The sequence below is a fragment of the Balaenoptera musculus genome, chromosome 9 (genome assembly GCF_009873245.2).
Source record: "Balaenoptera musculus isolate JJ_BM4_2016_0621 chromosome 9, mBalMus1.pri.v3, whole genome shotgun sequence".
Taxonomy (NCBI): Eukaryota; Metazoa; Chordata; class Mammalia; order Artiodactyla; family Balaenopteridae; genus Balaenoptera; species Balaenoptera musculus.
The window spans coordinates 28,498,014-28,519,157 of NC_045793.1; the positions used below are offsets into that span (position 1 = coordinate 28,498,014).

The 21,144-nt window shown below is 36.5% G+C and overlaps 1 protein-coding gene across 2 annotated transcripts in view; it reads left to right on the forward strand.

The window, feature by feature from the left end:
• The window catches only part of SLC13A1 (solute carrier family 13 member 1), a 107,463-nt gene that overhangs the window by 51,677 nt on the left and 34,642 nt on the right, over positions 1-21,144 (forward strand). For both annotated transcript variants that reach the window (XM_036863693.1, XM_036863694.1), the window contains exons 8-13: positions 5,186-5,305; positions 9,561-9,659; positions 10,076-10,177; positions 13,302-13,408; positions 15,485-15,594; positions 20,937-21,098. In XM_036863693.1, coding sequence (XP_036719588.1) covers positions 5,186-5,305; positions 9,561-9,659; positions 10,076-10,177; positions 13,302-13,408; positions 15,485-15,594; positions 20,937-21,098 — 700 coding nt within the window. The remainder of the gene's footprint in view (positions 1-5,185; positions 5,306-9,560; positions 9,660-10,075; positions 10,178-13,301; positions 13,409-15,484; positions 15,595-20,936; positions 21,099-21,144) is intronic.

The following is a 21,144-nucleotide window of genomic DNA, read 5'->3' on the forward strand; positions in this document are numbered from 1 at the left end:
TTCCTGGGAATCATCTAAGTAACTGAATAATCTTTTGATATTAAAATAAAGCTATTAAGGGAAATATTATTAGGGAAATTACTGCTTTCATAATAGAGGAGTTTTGATGCATCAATATCACTTAACAAATGCAACAGCTATTAATAACATAAAAGGCAAATCTATCAGATTAAGAATGGAAGATATCACAAGTAAAATTTTGTAGTTTGCTGATTATCAAAGTATATTATTCAGCTTGTAGGTGTCAGCAGTGAAATATGTGGGTATACAAAACAGCTTGGAAGGAAGCTGAATTATCAATGATTAGCACAGTCACTGTTACTAATTATATGTTAAATAATAACTATTATAGCTTCACAAACCTAGAAATGGTAAAAGAAATGTGTTTATAGGCACCCTAAATTCAAAGCCCACTTCCCTAACCTCCCTTCTCGATTAATCACAGAGGAAGAAGGCAAACCAGTTACTTAGCAATAGCCACTTTCAAAACCTACCATGATTCCCCCCTGCAGAAAAGAGCAATGTGTGTTTCTAAGAAAGAATTTCTCTGGCAAATACTAGAGAAGAAATTTGTATATTGCAGAGTTTGGACTTAGACATTGGTTCAGATTTCAGTCTTGCCATGTATTAGCTTAACTTCTGCAAACATCAGTTTCTGCATCTGTAAAATGGAGGCAAGACTAGAACTTATAACATTATTATGAGGATTAAATGGCATAGTGCATCCGTAGCCCTTAGCAGAGGGCCTGGCAGGGAGGAAATTGTCAATAACCCTAACCATTTGTTGTTGCTGCTGCTTCTACTTTTGCCATTGCTGTTAGAAACCTAAGCCTGGCTCATGAGTAACGAGTAATTAATATTTCAAAAGAAACCTCTGGAAGTACATAAATACAAAACTGAAAAGTGACTTTGACTCAGAAATCATCAAAACAGTCATTAATCAAAAGGACTATAATCAGCGTGGATACCAGCTGATCACACTCTTAATGGCCAAAATCTGTTTCAAGGCTGTAAACGTCCACAACTGCACCCATTCTTTTGAGACCAGTACTGTGTATTTCGTTAGTATGATTTGTGATTTTGTACATGGGCATAAGAACTGCATCGACAACACCATCTTCCTAAATATCAACAGTGACGCACATATATGCTTTAGGTCAAGGCATGTCTCTCCTATGGTGCCATCACGCCTATATGGTGTTCTAAAATGTCCTTAAAACATCAAGTTTGTACTCTAGCTTATGGATGTTTTGCAATATATATGGAATTTTCTCTTTTCACCTGGGAGCTGGTGTTGAGGACACTAGGCTTTAATGAAGAGAGGTTGTGTTTTCAACATTCATCCTGGGTGTAAATATCCAGCTTGACTGCATTCTGTGACCTTGAGCGATCCACTTAACCTTCTGAGACTCAGTGTTTTCGGTGTAAAATGAAAATATAATGCTTTGCCCACAGGATTTTTGTTAGAATTAAATGCACTTAGCTCATTCCTCTAAGACATAGGGGGTCCCAGGTGCATTTCCTCTTCCGCTCACCTCCATTTACTTCCGAAATTATCACACCCATTTCCATGGTTTATAAATCCACCTGGATGTGGGTAACCACCAATTTTACATCTCTAACCTGCCCTCTCAATTCCAGACTCATTTGTCTAACTGCCTATCCACCATGGCCACTTGGGGAAACTAAGGGACACCTCACATTAACATGCCCACAGCAGCTTCCTAATCCATCATTCCTTCTGCCAACCTGTTCTTCCCTCAGACTTCATTTCAATGAATAGCACCTTTTCCCAGTTTCGTATATTTCATGCCAAACATTTGTAAAATTTATTGCCTTCTCTTCATCTTCACTGCGACTCATGTAAATTAAGCTAAAATCTACTCAACTCCGCTGTTTTTTAAATGTTTTTAAAAGCTGAAAAATAAAAATTTAAAAATAAATAAATAAGAAAAAAAACCCAGCATGAATTTATTACCTCGTAATTTCTGTGGGTCAGGCATCTAGGCACAGTTCAGCCAGGTCCTCTGCTGAGCTGAAATCAAGGTGTCAGCTGGGCCTGCAAGCTCCACAGAAGCTCAGGGTCTTCATTCAGGCTGTTGAGAGAATTCAGTTCGTTGTGTTTGAATTACTGAGGTGCCCATTTTATAGCTGACTATTGGCGTAAGGTCACTCTCATCAACTAGAGGCCACCCCTAGATCCTTGCCGTATGGCCCCTTCCTTCGGCAACATGGAAGCTCACTTCTTTAGGCCAGCAGGAAAATCTCTCTTTTAAGGGCTCCCTTGAGTAAGTCAGGCCCACCCAAGATAATCTCCCTTTTGATTAACTCAGAGTCCATTTGTGGGAACCTCTGCAAAATCCTTTCACTTTAGCCATAAAAGAACCTAATCCCAGGAATAACATCTCGCCCTGTTTACAAGTTCTGTCCACACAGAAGGAGAAAGGAATATACTAAGCATATATACCAGGGGCAGGATTCTTGGGGTTCATCTTGGAACTCTGCCTACCACACTTGACTTCCACTCTTGTTACGGTCAATCTTGACAATCCACCTAGATAACATGTTTTATGAAATTCATAATTTTACATAGATTTTAAATTAGATCACGTCACTAGCTTACTTACTATGTTCCAATTACTCCTAATTGCATTAGTATTAAAATCCAAATTCCTTCTGATGGCCTACAAGGTTATATATGATCTGACCCCTGTTGGCTACTTCTTGGACTTTATTTCATGTGACTGTAAACTTAGCTCACTACCCACAGCCACACTGGTCTTCCAAACTCATTGCTACCCCAGGGCCTTTGTACTTGCTACTTCCTCTGTCTGGAATGCTATTTCCCAGTTATTTACATGACTGGCTCCTTCTTGCCACTTAGATCTCATCTCAACTATCTCTTTTGTTGGTCACACTATGTAAAATTTCTCCCTCCACCTAATAACTTTTTATCATATTATTCTATTTTATTTTCTGATTCATTATATGCTTACCTGTTTGTTTATTGCCTGTGTTCTTCATTTAATGTAAACTCTGAGAGCCTGGACTATGTCCATCTAATTCACTACTACATCCCCAAAACTAGGAGACTATCCGGCACATGGTAGACACCCAAAACACAGTGTTGGGTGAAAGAAAAGGATTCTATTAGAATTAAATGTACTTAACATAGTTTATGATAGAAGAAATCTATATCTGCTTTAGGCAGATACTTGCAGTCCCTTCACTTATAGGATATGAGGAAGTGGGAAAAGAACTACCACAGTGAAACTAATCCCGAGTATGCCACTCATTCCACTTTCATTCAAAATATTTACACCTGCGTGGTGTTTACTTTCTGACTACTGAGTTAAAAAACAAAGACAAAACAAACAAAACAACCCCCAGAGTTCAGCTTTTTTAAGCTTTCATTTTTCTAAATGACCTATCCCTCCAGGCAAAAATTTTGAAAAGCCCCTCTTCAGTCAAATCTCACAGGACTCTCTGCAGTGGGTGGGGAGAACAATGCAGCCTGATTTCAAGGTATGAGCTACAGATGGTGAAAAATGAAATTGGGTTTGGGGCATTGTTTTGAACCTAATCCAAGCAGCATTTCTCAATGTCTTCAGGCTGAACAAAATAACATAGGCCACTGACCTGTAATCCAAGTCTAATAAATTGATGGGAGAAAAGCTTAAGCCTTTTCCCACTTAATTTATTTTCCAACTGAAAACAACATTTTTTTTTTAAGCAGGCAATTCTCAGTAGAACCTCATGGACATGGTAAAGCATTTTTTTCCATTCATCAATTCTCTGTATTCTGTAGCATTTTTTTACTTATCATTTGTCACTTTCTAATGGCATAAATATATAAGCTAATCCTAGGATCTCTTCAAAGTAGATAGAATCATACTCAAGTTGCCAATGATAACTCTAGGACCCAGGGAGATCAGCTCAAAGAAACTGTAGACAACATTAGAAATCTGCAGTTTTGAAAGCTTAATTTTGTTTTTTTAAAAACAGCCTTTGCATTTTTTAGGAACCATTCTAAAATAGAAGGAGTGCTCTAAAATAAATAAATTTGGCTTATGTTGAGGCATGTAGCATGAATCTTCTCATTTATTTACATGATCTTTTTTAAGTGGCAAAATACAAGGTACGATTTAAATAGAAAAAAAATATTGAAAATCTGTCATTTCTATAAAGTTCTCTATATTTTGTGATTTCAAAAATAATTTTTAAAAATGTTAACAGTGTTTTTATTACTTCTGTATTATATTCTGTACTTTTCCAATTTCTGACTCTGTGTTACTGCTTCAAGAAGAAAATTTAAAGACAACTGTTTCTCAAATTTTCTTTTTTTTTCCCACACAGTCATAAAATAGATAACTATATGAAATTTAGACTACATTTTGAAACAATGAATGTGAGGTTACCAAAGAAACCGTGCTTGTACCTGACCTTTTTTTGTTGCTATTGTCTTCTTATTATGTGAGCTAAAAAGCTGAAAATAAGTAGGAGAGAGAAAGGAAAAAATTGATGTTTTCCACAGGTCTTTTAATTATTTTTATCTGATTTATTCTGTTTGACTGAGCCCCAAAGCACTGTTTAATTCTAGGAAGAAAGGGCTAGAATATGTCTGGTAAGATGGTTGCAGTTGCTCTGGGGCAGAAGAAACAGAGAGGGAAACAGCTTTGAGAGACAAGGCGGGTGGGGTCTGAGTTCCTTCCGAGTCTGGGATGTCAGCTCCCAAGACGAAATGGTAATGGACACATTCAGTTTTGTTAAGTTAATTCTCATCTGTTCCCAAGTCTGCTTATTTGTCTTTCCTCACTCATATACTGATGATTTGAGTACGAACAACAAAACGCACACACCCATGCATACCCATTTCTTGTGCATTTCCATGAGTAGCAGGTACCGTGGTAGGTTCCTTCACAAACACTTCCTTACAGATTGAATAAAGGGAGCAAAAGTCATACCATGCCCACTCTTGTTTTTGTGGGAAGCAGCAATAACTATGCAGTTACAGACTCAAGAGATGAGGAGTAAAACTAACTTCTATATTTAATGGTGAATACCTCCCACATCTTCCTTCTTGGCTGGTGGCACAGGAAAGATGGGAAGTGCTGCTTCCCACTGACCATCAGAAAGGATTCCACTTGTACTCCTTCTGTGAACATGTTTCCATATTTTCACACAGGCGCTACCCTGATTGTCACTGCATCAACTTTGGATCATGGTTTCTGATGTCCTTCCCGGCTGCTATTATTATTCTCCTCTTGTCATGGATCTGGCTTCAGTGGCTTTTCTTAGGATTCAAGTGAGTACATATTCCATGTTAATCAGATAAATAAAGGTGTCTGGGTTCCATGTTCTCAGCCCCTCATCCAAGGCTTTTACACCTATTTCACGAGTGCTGCATTTCTGCATTTCTCTTGTCCACAAAACTGACACGTATGAACACGTACATTAAGGACCCTCTAGAATATCACCTAACCAGTGTTGACTGTGGAAGAGAGTTTGTAGACAGAAAATCCATCTTGGTCTCCTTTGATCCCAACCCATTAAGACATTAATAGACCAGAAGGGCATATGAAGCTCATTATGGTGAGGACCCAGTCCAACCTGTTAAAGTGTTATTTTAAGAAGTTTTGTCCCTCCTCTTGGTTTAATGTGGGGATTTCCTCAGGTTATCGAGTTACTTTAAACTGTAATACGCAGGGCTTCCTGCTTCATCCTAGTACCAACATTGATTTGCCCTTGAAAAACGAAAGAATATTGGATTGGGAATCGGGAGATCAGGGACAAAGCTGTGGCTGCTCACGAGCCGGATGAGTGATCTTTGCAAGTCCTGATCCATTCTCAGTCTCAGTATCTTCAACTAAATACCATAGAATTTAACTGGAAGATCAGCAAGATCACTTCCAATGCTGTAATTCTAACACGGATGGGCCCTAGTTGAATACAGAGAAGTCAAGGTAGGAAACACTGATCAATCAAGAGCTGGAAAATGTCAAATATATGCATTCAAGGAGAATTTGCAAGTGTTTCTTCGGCTGGGACTGAAGTCAGTGGTTCATAAGTACCAATGAGTTACATGACTTAAATGACAGCCAGCATTTAAAATTATACAGGGCTCCACAGCAAAATCTAAAATGCTGCATCACAGATTCAACATATATAACAATACTCCAAAAAGAAAGGGGAAAGGGCTGTATATCAAACCTTGAGTATTCCTTTTTCTAAAAAAAAAAAAACCAAAAAAATTCAACTTCATTTTCATAGGGTTTTATTTAAATAATTTCAAGGACCTATGAATGAAAAAACGTGTTATCCACCAAGCAGGGGAGACTGCAGTCAGCTTTTTGTACTTCCTTTGAACAGCAAAATACTGCAATCAGGTCGTATTCCATGCCTGTGCCCAAATTTTCCAAGCTTAGTCATGTAAGGACTGATACTCTTCTCTCTCCGTTCCTCTTCCTGGTTTTTCTCCAGAACTGCCACAATTCTGTTAGTAGTGGGGAGATGGTACTGATGATTTTTTGAAAAATCTATTTGTCCAGATTGTGGGAGCAGTGTGAGGTCATCCTCCTGATGAAGCAAATGTGTGAAATGTCACCGCCTTCCGCAGGTGGGCATTAGTGGGGAGAGGCTAGCTGCATACTAAATGCCCTTTCCTGGAAATCCAAGCCTTTGGGGGTCTATTCAATCGTACAGGTAGCAAAGCAGAATGCAGGGGACAGGAATCCCAAACCAAGAGAGAAAGCATCCGGTCTCAGACCCACAGCTGTTTCGTTCTTTTTTTGCTGCATATAATGACTTTATAAAATATGTATGCAACCCTTGTCATTATTCTGAAGTCGTCCACCACTTAAAAAGGAGAAATCAAGAAGATAAAGGGCAGATGTACTGAAATGTGTTTCCCTATGAGGAAAAACATCCTGTGAAGTGCATATATTAGGCCAAGTCCATAAATCATGATCAGGAGCATGTTGAAACCGTCCCCTGGCAGTCCACTGTTGGTTAGACATGGCACAGTTTCATGCTCCAGCTAATTCTTCAGTGTCCTTTTCAGTCTGCCAGGCTGTTCACCTCCAGAGGTTTTAGATTGACAAACAGAAACTATCAGCCCCTCCCCTGGCAGGCCACCATACATTCTGATTAGCGTGTTGGCTGTTAACACAGTTAACTCACCCATCATAAATGACCCCAACCTACTCGGGAAGTGAAGTTCATCTATCAGTGCCACGGAATTCATTTAAAAGGAGAGGTTGATGCATTGTCATATGCTTCATCTGTTCCTTTGTGAAGGCATTAACCTTCATTTGTAGCAAAGCCAGTATGGCTTTTGACTTAACTATTGATTATCCCCAACCAAAGTGACAAAATACATAGCAGTCTACTGGGTAGAAAACAGTTTCTAAGGAGACTCATCTTTTTCTTTAACTCTACTTTTTAATTCTACAGATGGTTCTCAAGGCGGTCCATGGATCAGTTTCTTTTTTAATGGTAGGATTTATATTGTGACAAAGGGAAAAACTTCAAGACTGGCACTAGTCATAATTGAATTGAGGCTATAAAAATTAAGTATTACCTCATTGAACTTAAACACAACAACCAATCATGTTCACTGGGGGTTGTGTGTGCATGAGGGTGATTATGAATATGTAGGATGGATGACTTACGAATTGAGGAAACTCTGATCCTTCACAGGGAGTAACAGTCCAAACAAATCTGAGTAGCAGAGTTACAGAAAAATAAATAAATGAAATGTGTCTTTGTGTGATAGCTGCCTTCCCCAAAATATCAATGTTTACCCCAGCAATTTTACAGAAGAAAATGTCCCTGATTTCTTTTTTTAAAAAACTGCTTTATTGAGGTATGATTGACATACAAAGAGCTGTAGATATTAAATGTACACAAAACTTACTGTATTTGGAGATAAACATACACCCATGAAACCATCATCAATATCAATGCCATAAACTTATCCATCACTTCCAAAAGTTTCCTCCCACCTCCTTTGCTTTTTGGGTTTTTTTCATTTTTCCTTTTGTAGTAAAAGCCCTTCATATAACATCTACCCTCTTAGCAAATTTTTAAGTATATAATACAGTATTATTCTTCATAGGCTTTATTTTGTACAGAGATCTCCAGAACTTACTTATTTTGCATAACTGAAACTTTGTACCCTTTGGCCAACACCTGCCCATTTTCCCCTTACCCCAGCCCCTGGCAATCACCATTTTACTCTTTACTTCTATGTGTTTAACTGTTTTAGATTCCACATATAAGTGAGATCATGCAGTATTTGTTTTTCTGTGTCTGACTTATTTCATTCAGCATCATGTCTTCCAGGTCCATCCATATTGTGGCATGTATCAGTGCTTTATTGCTTTTTATAAGTAAATAATATTCCATTATATGTATATACCACCACTTTTTCTTTATCCGTTTGTCCATCCATGGACATTTGAGTTGTTTCCATATTTTGGCTGTTGTGAATGATGCTGCAATGGATATTTGAATGCAGATATCTCTTCAAGATCTAGATGTCAATGTCTTTAGATATATACCCGGAAGTCCTTTCTATACCAGCATATAATCTAACTGAGCTACTCATATACATTCCAAGAGATAATCTGTAAGAATCTGGCCATTTTCCCATTTGTTTCTTCCTCTGGAGGGATTTTTTTTTTTTTTTTTAAATCAAGGTTTAGAGCAGCACTTCACAAAAAACTGTTCAAGGTTTTGAAGACCCTGGACTTCAGGATAGGAAAATTAGTCACAGGAGAAAGAGGTCACTAAATTAAGCAGCTAAAAGAAATAGAGACTGACAGTTACTATTAGAAGTAAATTGGAAAATTATCTGGTTGATGCTATTAGGACATAAGGAGTAAAGAAACTCAAAAAATAAAAATCTAATAGAATCGGTTTTAGTTCTGAGAATAGACCTAGTTTGAACTCTGTTCATCTTCAGTGTATGTGACTTCTGTGCCCTAGTGTATAACTGGAGTTTAGCATATTTTGTGAAAACTGATGGATCTAACAACCAACTATCTCATAAATTTGACAGAGGTACTGAGTTAATGAATCAACTATTTACTGTGTATGTCAGTGTTTAGAGATACTGGGCCAAAAAAAAAATCCATGATACTGCCCCTGCCCCCTAATAATTTGTTTCCTCACTAGTGAGATAAAACTTATACATGTGTGAAAATTAACAATCAAGATACTTAAGAAATATATTAAAATATATAACAATCAGGTATATAATGAAGTATTAACTTAGAGATGAGTGGTACATAGCAAAATTCCAGTGGTACAAAAGGACTTGGAAGAGATCAGTGGATGATGTCATGGAAGATATGGAATGAAAGTTAAGCATTGAAAATTAAGCAAACCAGGAAAAAACAGAAAAAAAGGGGAGAAGAAATTCAAAGGAGATAGGGGTATAGGCAAAAAGCACAGCTTTTTGTTATTAGCGGGGAGATGTGTATTTTCTGACGCTTTGACACAAGTATCTTCTATAAAGGGAGAATTCTTTGCTTAACAGGCTTAATTATTCTTTTCAGCTTTAAGGAGATGGCACGGTGTGGCAAAACCGCAACAGCCAAACAAAAAGCTTGTGCTGAGGTTATTAAACAACAATACCAAAAACTTGGACCAATAAGGTAAGTTACATACACACACACACACCACACACACACACACGCAAGCAAACAAACACACAGAGAGATGCTGCTTATACTGCAAGTATTTGTTTAAAGGCAAATATGTGCATAATTGTCTTAGTGTATTTATTACACTTGATAAGGGCCCTGAATGTTCTAACCTTTGTGAATATAACTCAACATGATAAAATACATACCTTGTCTAACTAAAACTTACCAGGTGTTAGGACAAGAAGCTGAAAGGCCCACAGAGGAGTAAAGCCCCTTTCTAACTGCAAATTCCCTTAAATACTTGATACATCAGGTTTTTACAGTGCTTAGTGTTCTGCTAAGACTACTTCTGACAATAGTTCAGGGAGTTTCTACAAATGTCCTGACTGAGAAAAATAAATGAAAGGATTGGAATTTTCCCACAGGTATCAAGAAATTGTGACCTTAGTCCTCTTCATTGTAATGGCCCTGCTATGGTTCAGCCGAGATCCTGGGTTTATGCCTGGTTGGTCCGTGCTTTTTTCAGAGTAAGCATTACATGTTATGTTTGTCAACCCTTCCTGTTTTATATTATGCTTTTCTCCTAAGTGGTTCCTATAACTCTGAAAAACTGTATAAGATTTTTTTTTCTTCCTTTCCATCAAAAAGATTTTTTTAATTCTAATCTTTTCAGGAAAAAAAAAAAGATAAGGAATGAAATCTAGGGTAAGGCAGCAAACAAGGTAACCAAACTACCCTGTAACTAAAGATAAGTCTCCTTCAGACAAGGCTATTTTCATCTTTACAAAATTAGAAATATGATTTGCAGGAAAGCTATGTTTTAAAATGGTCAGGAGTATAGACCTTGGAGCCACACTGCTTGGGTTCCATTCCTGGCTCTTCGACTTACTTTGGGCAAGTCACTTACCTCTCAGTTTCTCCATCTGTAAAATGGCGCTAATTAGAATAGTGCTGCGCTTCTCCCCACAGGAAGTGCAATATAAATGTTTATTATGTGAACTCAATGCCACTCAATGCTTCTTAGTAACCTGATATGAATTCATATTCTGTGATTTTTGCTGGCTTAATTTTTTTATTTCTATGGAGGGTTATTTATTTGGTTCATATTTTGTCTTTTCCTCTATTGATGTCCATTTTTGTATTAATTCACTATAAATCCATCCCTGCCCCTATTTTATAAATAAGGAATTCCTGAGTAAGCAATAAGACTGAGTTTACAAACTAATGTTAGAAGCTGGGTCAGAGTTAATTTTATCTCTCAGTGTCTAATATCCCAGCAGACATTGCTGAGTCATGTGAAGTGAGGGGGAAGATTGTAGCATAATTTTCTAAATTAAGGACCATCCTACATGTCAATATAAATACTTCGGTTTTGAGATTTACATTCCCAAATCTGTCTTTCACTGAAGTCCTCTGGATCCTAAATTCAGCAGATCTCTGATTTGAACTTCCTGTCTCACATCCCCCAGCAAAAATCCATGTAGTGGGGGTAGAAACCAAAAACATTTGAGTCAGATCTATTCTGCCCACATGGAATGAAGAAATTCTTGCATCAGAGCCTTCTGCTTATGTAGGCATTGCCAACATTTTTTTAAAGCTGCCAAGTCGGCGTCCCAATTCCTAGTGAGCACACAAGTGCAGCAATGCAGTGTGGTACATGTTTCAAAGGATCAGCTGCAGCTTTATAAACTTTTTATTTCCATTAGGACAAAAACGTTTCATCTCAAGAAGTCCAAACAAAAGGCAGTATCCAATCATTCAAAGCAAGCTATTCAAAGCAAACTATTGTTTAATAGTTTGATTCGAACTTTACAGTTTTGGAATTGGACCTAGACCAACAGAAAAAATAATTCTTCCTCCTTTTAAAAATCCCACTCCTATCATTCTAGAGAGGGAGAGTCTTCTCTAAACACCAGTATGTAAAAACCAAATGAAATCAGACAATGGGTAATAAAAACCAGGCAGAAATCCCAATAGGAAATTTAATATAATCAGCTTCTAATTTCTACTCCTTATGGGAGGAAAATGTAATTCAGGAGACTTTTTTTTGTAGCAGGAAAACAAGGCGTACTTGCTTTGGGGAGGTGCTCATGTTATCTAGAATTCTGAGAGAAAACAATAAGAAAAGAAACAAAGCTTTGAAAGAGGAAGGGATTTGAAGATATACAGATGTATAAATTGCCAAAGCAAATAAAATTTGCATAAGCTTAATATTTTGTAATACTGAGACAAACTTAGTTCATTATAAACCAAAATAAAATAAACTAATAATAAATAAAATGATAGTAGTTTTAAAAGTCTTTTAAAAAGCAGTTATTTCTGTATTTATGGCTTGATTTTATTTAAAGTATATATTCTGTAGAATACGTTTGTAATGTAGAGGTTTTAGGCATTTAGAGTTTCCAAAGCTAGAATGATAAATCTAGATTTATAGCTACCACCTCATGTTTTCATTCCATCTGTTTGAACCTGGAAGGAATTCAATATGTCTTTTCATATAAAGCAAAATCAGATTACATGATGCCTGACCTAATTTGGCAAAAATTCAACCAAAATTATAACTGAAATAAGAGAAATAAGGAACAATAAAATAATAAGTATGGGTTAAGTTTGCTGAATAAATTACACCAAGGCAGCTTTTTACTCCACGATGAAATAAAGAAAATCTGTATTTGGGGAAAACAGACTGCTTTATAAAATTGTCAGACTGAATAAAATAATGCATTTCCTTGATTATGTAAATTGTTCAAATAAATTACAGGAATAAAGAGTCTCTATACTATGTATGCATTGCTGAGTTACAAGGTAGCAAAATAATTTTTAGGGTGTACGTACTTCTTTTCAGACTACAAAGATTCACTAGTTAATATGCTAACTTTTAAACTGATTTCTAATTATTTATGCCTGTTTCATTCATATTTGGTCTCCAGGTACTTCTTAACTGTTGGGGCTTCTGGGAACCTGTTTTACTTGCTGGAATGGCCTGGTGATTCTGAGACCCCATCTGTTCCTGAATAACTCTTAATTTGTTCAGTGATCATTTATGAGTACCTCAAAGCCATTCTAATAATTAATATCCTTGATTGAGTTTCACAGGGTGCAAAGCATTAAATGGGTGATTTCATTTGTAAGATATGGCCAGGGCTTATAAACACAGAAGCAGATGTTATATCTTAGAAAAACAGATCAATTCCTTTTCACAATTTACAGAAGAGTTTTAAAGGACACTCAAAATATCCATGCCGTGCCACGATTCAATAGTAGTCTTTTATAAATCAGTTATACAGGATTTGGCCTATTGTTTCAACCTCAATGCTTTACCAATAAAATTAAAGAAATAATTCAAAGAAGTTATTTACCAGATCTGTCAGCTTTACCTAAAAGTGAACTCTTGGCCTAGTATATCAACATATGTATACATGGTTTTAAAAATAAGGAGATATATATGAAAACAATGGGAATGTGATCTGAGATTTTCAGTCCCACTAAGTTACATATTTAGTTAGGAATTATAGATTTTAGAGCAGATTATCCAGAATAAATTAGCAATACCACCACTTCTACTTGTATGCTATCAGCATAATCAGTTGGTGCTTAGTTCATACAAATTCTTGATGGCATTTTTTAATGCACACACGTGTCTTTTTTCAGGTATCCCGGTTTTGCTACAGATTCAACTGTTGCCTTACTTGTAGGACTCCTGTTCTTTCTTATCCCAGCTAAGAGATTGACCAAAACTATACCTACAGGAGAAACTGGTTGAGTATTATTTATAATTCTGAATGAATTTGACAGAAGGGCAAAAATACAAAATTCCCTTGGTTTCAGTTAACACGTAGAACAGAAGGAATGGACATGGACACAGCCCCCTGGCTTACATCTCCTGTTTATACACTGCAACCCCTACAGACGGCACACATCCTCTCCTTATACGAAGGATTATCTTATTTTGCAGAAGCTAGAAGTAGATTTCCTTATGCACCATGGTTATTTAGGATTCTGCTATGGGTGATACTATTTGGTCTGCCATGTACCCACTTCCCCGGTCATAATCGGAATTAATCTTACTATTGGCAAACGTAGGAAAAAGAACTTGGAAGGCATACTTCGAGATGGGCCCTTGGTAATAAATACTTAGGATCTAAAAAGGTGAGGAGTTTCAAGGGAAAGAGTATTTACAGCCTCATAAGTAGCCTTGGAGAAAATGCAAATCAAGCCCACACTTAGCCATAACCTAGTGTCACAGTTGAAACAAACCACATTCAGTGGGAGCATTCATTGTCTTTATAACACATGGACAACAAAGTGTGTGTGTTTATGTGCGTATACCCATCCTGTCCCCAACACACACACACTTCTTAAACACAGGATCCATCCATGCCTGCGCTTTATACTAGCACAGCATATTTTGGGTAGTCAGATTCATATGTTGTCAATATGGGAAAATGGTTTAAGATTGTTTGGAAATGGCCTAGCAGAGTTGTAGGTTTTTGTTGGTTTTTCATTCATCCTTTATTTATTTATTTATTTATTTTTTATTTATCTGCTGGAATGGAACTGGGAGTCATGCAGTTGGGTTGGCCCACCTGCCTCCTTGAGTCAGAATAGATAAATGACTAATGGGTCACATTTCCAGGACATGATATACGTAAACAGTATAGTGTAGGAATACATGCCTTTTGTTCTTCACTTGAGACTAGAATATCTCAAATGTGTTATAAGGAGGTGTTGTAATATAGAGCAATGATTCCTGTGAGACTCTGAGGACTCTGACCATTGCAATCAAAGCCCTAAGGCCTTGCAGTGGCAAGTGCTATGCTTGGCTTAACTCCTCTGGCTCCCACATCTGGGTGCCCTTCTCAGAAAGAGCCTTGCCCTACCCACCATCCTCTCCCTTCTCATTCTTCAGCTCCTCTTCTCCCTGATAAACTCATTCACACTAGGTTTTTAAATGCCAAATAAGACATAAAATGTTCAGTTTTAGATGAGAGGTACATTCAGAGATGTTTGCATTTTGACAGGATATATGGCTTTAATTCGAGCAGGAAATAGCAAAATTTCCATCAACAGTGAGGGTAGGTTTGGTTTAGGTTTGGGATAAGGAGACAGGAAGGGGACTTATTAGTAACCTTAAAACCTCACCATGTAGAAGCTTGCCTGTTACACACAAATGTTAAATGGGCATAATGTGTTCGTGGATGATGTTATTTCTAAGCAAATCAATGGAGCTATCAGGACCCAAATATCAAGAGAAATCCTTATGATTATTGCTTTATGAGCATTTTAAGGGTCTCATGAATAATACATAAATTTTAAAATCTGAACTTCGAATTATTTTAAACAGAAACTCTGGTGAATCTATCATGACCCTCCTCATGATTTGAAAAAACAATAAAATATTCAAATAGATATGAGTGAATAATAATTATAATGTTCCACTGATGCTGTTGAACCAATGGCGTATTACAGACATCTCACATAGCAAAGGACAGTACAGCCCAATGCACTTGTGACTCACAGTAGGCAAAGATGTTAGTGGAATGAATGAACAAATGAATGAATGAATAGTATTATATATGACAATGTTATTTATCTAAATTTATTCTATAATAAAATAGAAAGGATTTTTACAAGTTATGGATATTTTTCTTTTTTTATAATATAATGTTATACCTAGGCCAGATGGAAATTACTCAAAGTCCAGATCAAGTTTCCTATCTAAGAACAATACAAGAATATTAAACACTTCTTGTGAGATGGCTATTTAGGATAATAAGCAATGTCATATTGCCATATTTTAAGCAATGTGTAACTGTAGGACTTTTGTTTTTCAGTTGCTTCTGATTACTCTCCACTGATTACTTGGAAAGAATTCCAGTCATTCATGCCCTGGGATATAGCCATTCTTGTTGGTGGAGGGTTTGCCTTGGCAGATGGCTGTGAGGTAATACTCTGTGTCTAAGATAGTTAGCAATTAACTAGACTGTTCGAAAGAAGAACGCAAAGACAGTCAAGCTTTTGGTATGCTCGACTTCATCCTTTCATTGTAATGATGCAGATTTCAGTAGCCATGCAGTAACTGTACCACACAGATGAGGTAAGTTCAGAATTCAAGAATTTTTATAAGCATAAAACATCATTGTTTATGATGTCCCAGCATATCAAAAGAAAAAAAGAAAATTAGAATTCTTAATCCATGAAATAATATTAGAAGACCAGCTTAGTAAGAAAAATATCTTATATAAAAATCATATGTACATATTTTTTTTGTTTATACCTTCACCTTATTTCATGATGAATTTAAGTAGCTCTCAGATGTCTCTGCAGTATATCATGGTCCTAATGTTGCCAAAGAAGAATGAGAAACAATAGTACTTTATTACATTATTTATTACATATTAAATACATTAAAGGTACTTAATACATGCTTATTGAATGAAGTCCAGAAAGAATTTCACATAACCATGTTTAATATTGTATTATGTCTAATTGTAGGAAGAAACAAAATCACCATGAGAAATAAAGTTGGCTATTTCTTTGGCCTGTCATCTATGCAGTTGATATAAAGTAGAAGTCTGGGGAAGCCTTTGTCCCTTGAAATTGCCCTGGTCATTATAGGGTTGCTAGAAGAAAAGTATCTTCTCCAAAAAGTCCATGGAAATCCTCTCCTCTTTAACTAATTATTTGGGACTTAGTAGCCTTCTGTGAAACACTCAAAACTCATGGACATTCCATTTCCTTATTCAGTCATCAAAGTAAAAACGATGGTGAGAGAGATATCATGTCACGCCCTTCAGTTTCTGAAAAGTTATATTTTTATACTTTTCAAGACAAATAACTATCTGTTCTGTTCTATTCTTGACAATCTAAGGGAAGACTGGGTTTTTACTTCTGACTTCATTGTCAATTCTTCTGTATGATATTTGGATACTGAGTTTTCAGCAATTTAGTAATAGGTGAAAGTCTTAGAAATTGTCTCAGTTCTGAGTGCCCCTTACAATGTCATTTTAGGTCTAGATTTGGCTTGCCTCATAGACTGTTCAAATATAAATGATAGAAATAGAAGACAAATACACTTTTCTACTAGCTCAGTAGTAATGAGATCAGGTTTCTCAGAATAAATAACTTCTATTCCTATGTCTGCTAATTTGAATTGTGAGGAAATCAGAATCAGCAATTCTAGCATTGACGTGAATTTGTTCATCTCTCCTTCCCAGAATATCTGTCACTCAAAGTGGTTTTAAAAGCATTGGCCAGGGCTTCCCTGGTGGCGCAGTGGTTGAGAATCTGCCTGCCAATGCAGGGGACACGGGTTCGTGCCCTGGTCTGGGAAGATCCCACATGCCGCGGAGCAACTAGGCCCATGAGCCACAACTACTGAGCCTGCGCGTCTGGAGCCTGTGCTCCGCAACAAGAGAGCCACGACAGTGAGAGGCCCGCGCACAGCGATGAAGAGTGGCCACCACTTGCCGCAACTAGAGAAAGCCCTCGCACAGAAACAAAGACCCAACGCAGCCAAAAATTAATTAATTAATTAATTAATTAAAAAAAAAAAAAAAAAGCATTGGCCAGACCCTAGAATAGCAAAATCGAAGGCAATGAAAAGGTGTGGACTTAGTCTGATGCACTAGGCTCTCTCACTGGAAGAATGAGGGAAACCATGGAGGGACTCTGCTGTGAAAATCCTAGTACAAAGAATCAGGTTTCTGTGGGATACCCCAAATCACCCTATTTCTGAGTGGTCAGCTCGAAGCCATGAGATTCAAAAATATAGCTGTGGACAATTATTCCACTAGAAACTGGTTTTACAAAGATTTGGAGACAGTTACTTTTTAAAAATTTTGTTCCAAACTGTAATTAGTTTGGCAAATGCCTAGAACTAGATAACCCTTCTAGTCGGGAACTGTGAGATTGCAGCTCCTAAAGCATTCACCTCATTGCTATTTCCTCTCTCTTAAATGCCCCTTGATTTTGGTTCAACATGATTGAACTCTCACGAACTGATAGTCACCTTCAAAATCTTATCAGTGGACAACTCCTCCTCTCCCATTTTCACACATTCCTCAAAATTTTTCTATTAAGTTAAATATGGAGGACTTAACACTTTGACTCAGGTCTCCACTAAAATGGAAATAGCATAACAAAAAAGTATCAATCTCTAAAGACAAAGAATAAATGACAGGAACAATAACATAACAAGAGATACTGATAAAATTTAGAAGATGGAAAGAAGATACATGAGGGGTCAATGACTTTGTACAGTAAAGAAGTAGAAAAAGATTCAATCTACGGCCTGCAAAAAAAAAAAAAAAAGAGCCAAAAAGAAACTAACATGCATCCACAAGATTCTGGAAGAGTTTAGGAATTGGAAGCAGCAATTGGCAAATTGCCAATAAATTGGCAAACCAGCACTAAAAATGGAAGATTGTCTAAAAAGTGTGTAGGGAGGTGTAAGCCTCCAGACACTCCCTCCAGTCCTGAACAGAGAGACAACTGCCCTCTCTCCTCCCTGGTAGAAAATTTAGATTTACTCTGTAAAAAATCGAATCATTGAGACACTGGCTTACAGTTCAGTCACCTATAGTAACGTCTTCCTGTCAACAGTCTTCACTGAGACACAAAGAGCTTCCAATCGTGATTTTATCGCCTCCCTTTTAAACATAAATAGGTAGTCCAGGATCACCAGACAGTTGGGAAAGCCTCTGATACAACAACCAGTAACACAAAATAAGCAAAAAGAAAAAGAATACCAAAAGGACAAGGAAAATGTATAAAGTAAAAGAAAACTTTCAGAATTTTTCATTGATGCTTCAAAGAGATATCAGAAACATTAAAGTCACGAAAGTAAAACAATGTAATTTTTTTTTTTTTTGGAAAAATTCTGTGAACATAGGCTATTTTATTTCCACAGGGGATGCATTGGAAACTTTTTTTTAAATTTAATTTAATTTAATTTTTTTATACAGAGGGTTCTTATTAGTTATCTATTTTATGCATATTGGTGTATATATGTCAATCCCAATCTCCCAATTCATCCCACCACCACCACCCCCCCACCAGAATGTAATTTTTTTTTTTTAATGGACTAGACAGAAAATAAGAAAGAGCCACTGAAAATAAGAAATAGAATAACAGGAATTTTTAAATTCAGTAGCAGGGTTAGAAATTGAAGTTTGAACTTATCCCAGAAAATAGAACAGAAAGATGAAGAGAAAATAATATTATTAAAAAACAATAAGAAAATTAGAGTATCAGTCCAACATCTGATCAATAATAGCTTCAGAAAGAGAAGGGGAAAAAAAGAAGAAAGAAAATAGAAATAGAAGGCCATTTCCCAAAAATAACATAAGAAATTTCACAGAACCGAGGACTTAGAGATTCTGGACAGAGAGAGCTACTGAGAACCTAGTACCAAACCACCTCATGCAGGATTTTGATATGATCCCAGTGGCTTCCAGAGACGAGGGACAATATGTGGTGTAATCTTTTCCAGCTGTATCTAATCAGATGTAGATAAAATCCATTCTTAAAATATATTTAAAGATGAATTTGATTTAAATGGTAAATAGCCTTTTTCCATCTAAAAAACAAAACCCAGGGAATTCCCTGGTGGTCCAGTGGTTGGGACTCTGCGCTTCCACTGCAGGGGGCATGGGTTCCATCCCTGGTCAGGGGACTAAGATCCCACATGCCTCGCAGTGTGACCAAAAAAATAAATAAATAAAAAATAAAATAATAAAAAATAAAATAAAAACCCAAAACAAACAAAAACGTAAGTCAGAACTGCAAATAATATACATAATATCCGGCTATCACATCTGGCAATGTTTTTGTCAACTTCTGATCTGAGGGTATTCTGCTTGTAATTAGAGCATTTCTGATGTCCATCCTACTTTGTCATGAGCATACAGAGTCACACATGCAGCAGCTCACTGAAATCTCACAAATGGAGGATTTTCCCTTCCATTTGTGGGAGAAAAATAGAATAATATACCTATTAATTTGACTGCGGCTGATTTTTCTGTATTATGTACAATGAATCCAAGATCTGAACATTATCCGGCTTCTAAAGAACCCAACTGGAAGCCACAGGAAGTGGAGCAATAATTATCTGGAGTGGTAATTTTTTCAAGTCTAGAATTCTACAAAAGCTAAACTATCAAAGCAATGTGAAAAGAAAAGAAAGAGGTTTTCAGACATGCAGAGACTAAAAAAATTTACTTCCCATGCACCAATTAACAGGAAGCTACAGAAGATGTGGTCCTGTGGCCCACCAACACAAAGAAGTTAAGAAGAAAGGATTCCCACATCAGAGAGAGGTGAAGAGAATCCATAGTATGCTAGTGAAGAGAAGTCTCTTTATAACAGTAAAGTAGATCTAAAGAGCAACTAGTCCCAATGGAGCAGGAGAAGGGAATACTACAAAATTGACACCTCCATTAGGGAAAATGAAAAAGAACAATTAACTGAAATTTTTATCTACTTGTGAGGAGTTTTCCATTTTTACTGGAGAGTGTACTGGAGAATTAGTGATAGATACTTAGAAAACTAAGCAAACAAAAGAACAGGGAAGTTATTTCCTGGAAAAACGAATAAACAAAAAGTAAAACAAAAAAGTGAAAGCAATCACAGTACACTAAGTGGCTCAGTTGTGAACGATATCCATATAATCATAATGGCAAACTTTAAATATTGATTTAACCAAAAATGTTGATATATGAGTGTAAGGGAATGGGGGGTGGGGACAGGGAATATATGTATGGTGGAAGGTGTTAGAAAGCTGAATTCTCATGCACGTATTAGGAAATCAGTAAATAATGTCTACATTTGAAAATTTAGAAAGATGAAAAAGTAGAATTTTGTAAAATAGCTATCAACACATAAACATGGTTATAAATAGCTAATATAGATGAAAGTTGTTGCCTCTGGGGAACACAAATGTGGACAGAGGTAGACCAGAAAGGCTGCTCTTTTCTTAAAGCCCTCTAGTACTACATGGCTTGTTATACCCACATATATTAATTAGATATAATTAAAATTTAATTGCGAAGATGTAGGAAGACAATTCAAACTTCCTAAAGCATATTGGTATATTAAAATGAGAATAATTGAGAACTTTTCCATGTCAAACCCACCTAGATCTAACAAACCACAGAAAAACATGAAAGATTAAAATTATACTTTAGAAACTGAGTTCTTAGATCAAATAATGCTTTTTAATATATTTAAATGTCTGATTAAATGACTTATTAATGAATACTAAATATCGCAAATTTGTTCTTTTAGGAGTCAGGACTATCTAAATGGATAGGAAATAAATTATCTCCTCTAGGTTCATTACCAGTCTGGCTAATAATTCTGATATCTTCTTTGCTCGTCACATCTTTAACAGAGGTAGCCAGCAATCCAGCTACCATTACCCTCCTTCTTCCAATACTGTCTCCATTGGTGAGTATCTCATTTATCCTATTTACACGATTCATTGAAAGAATAG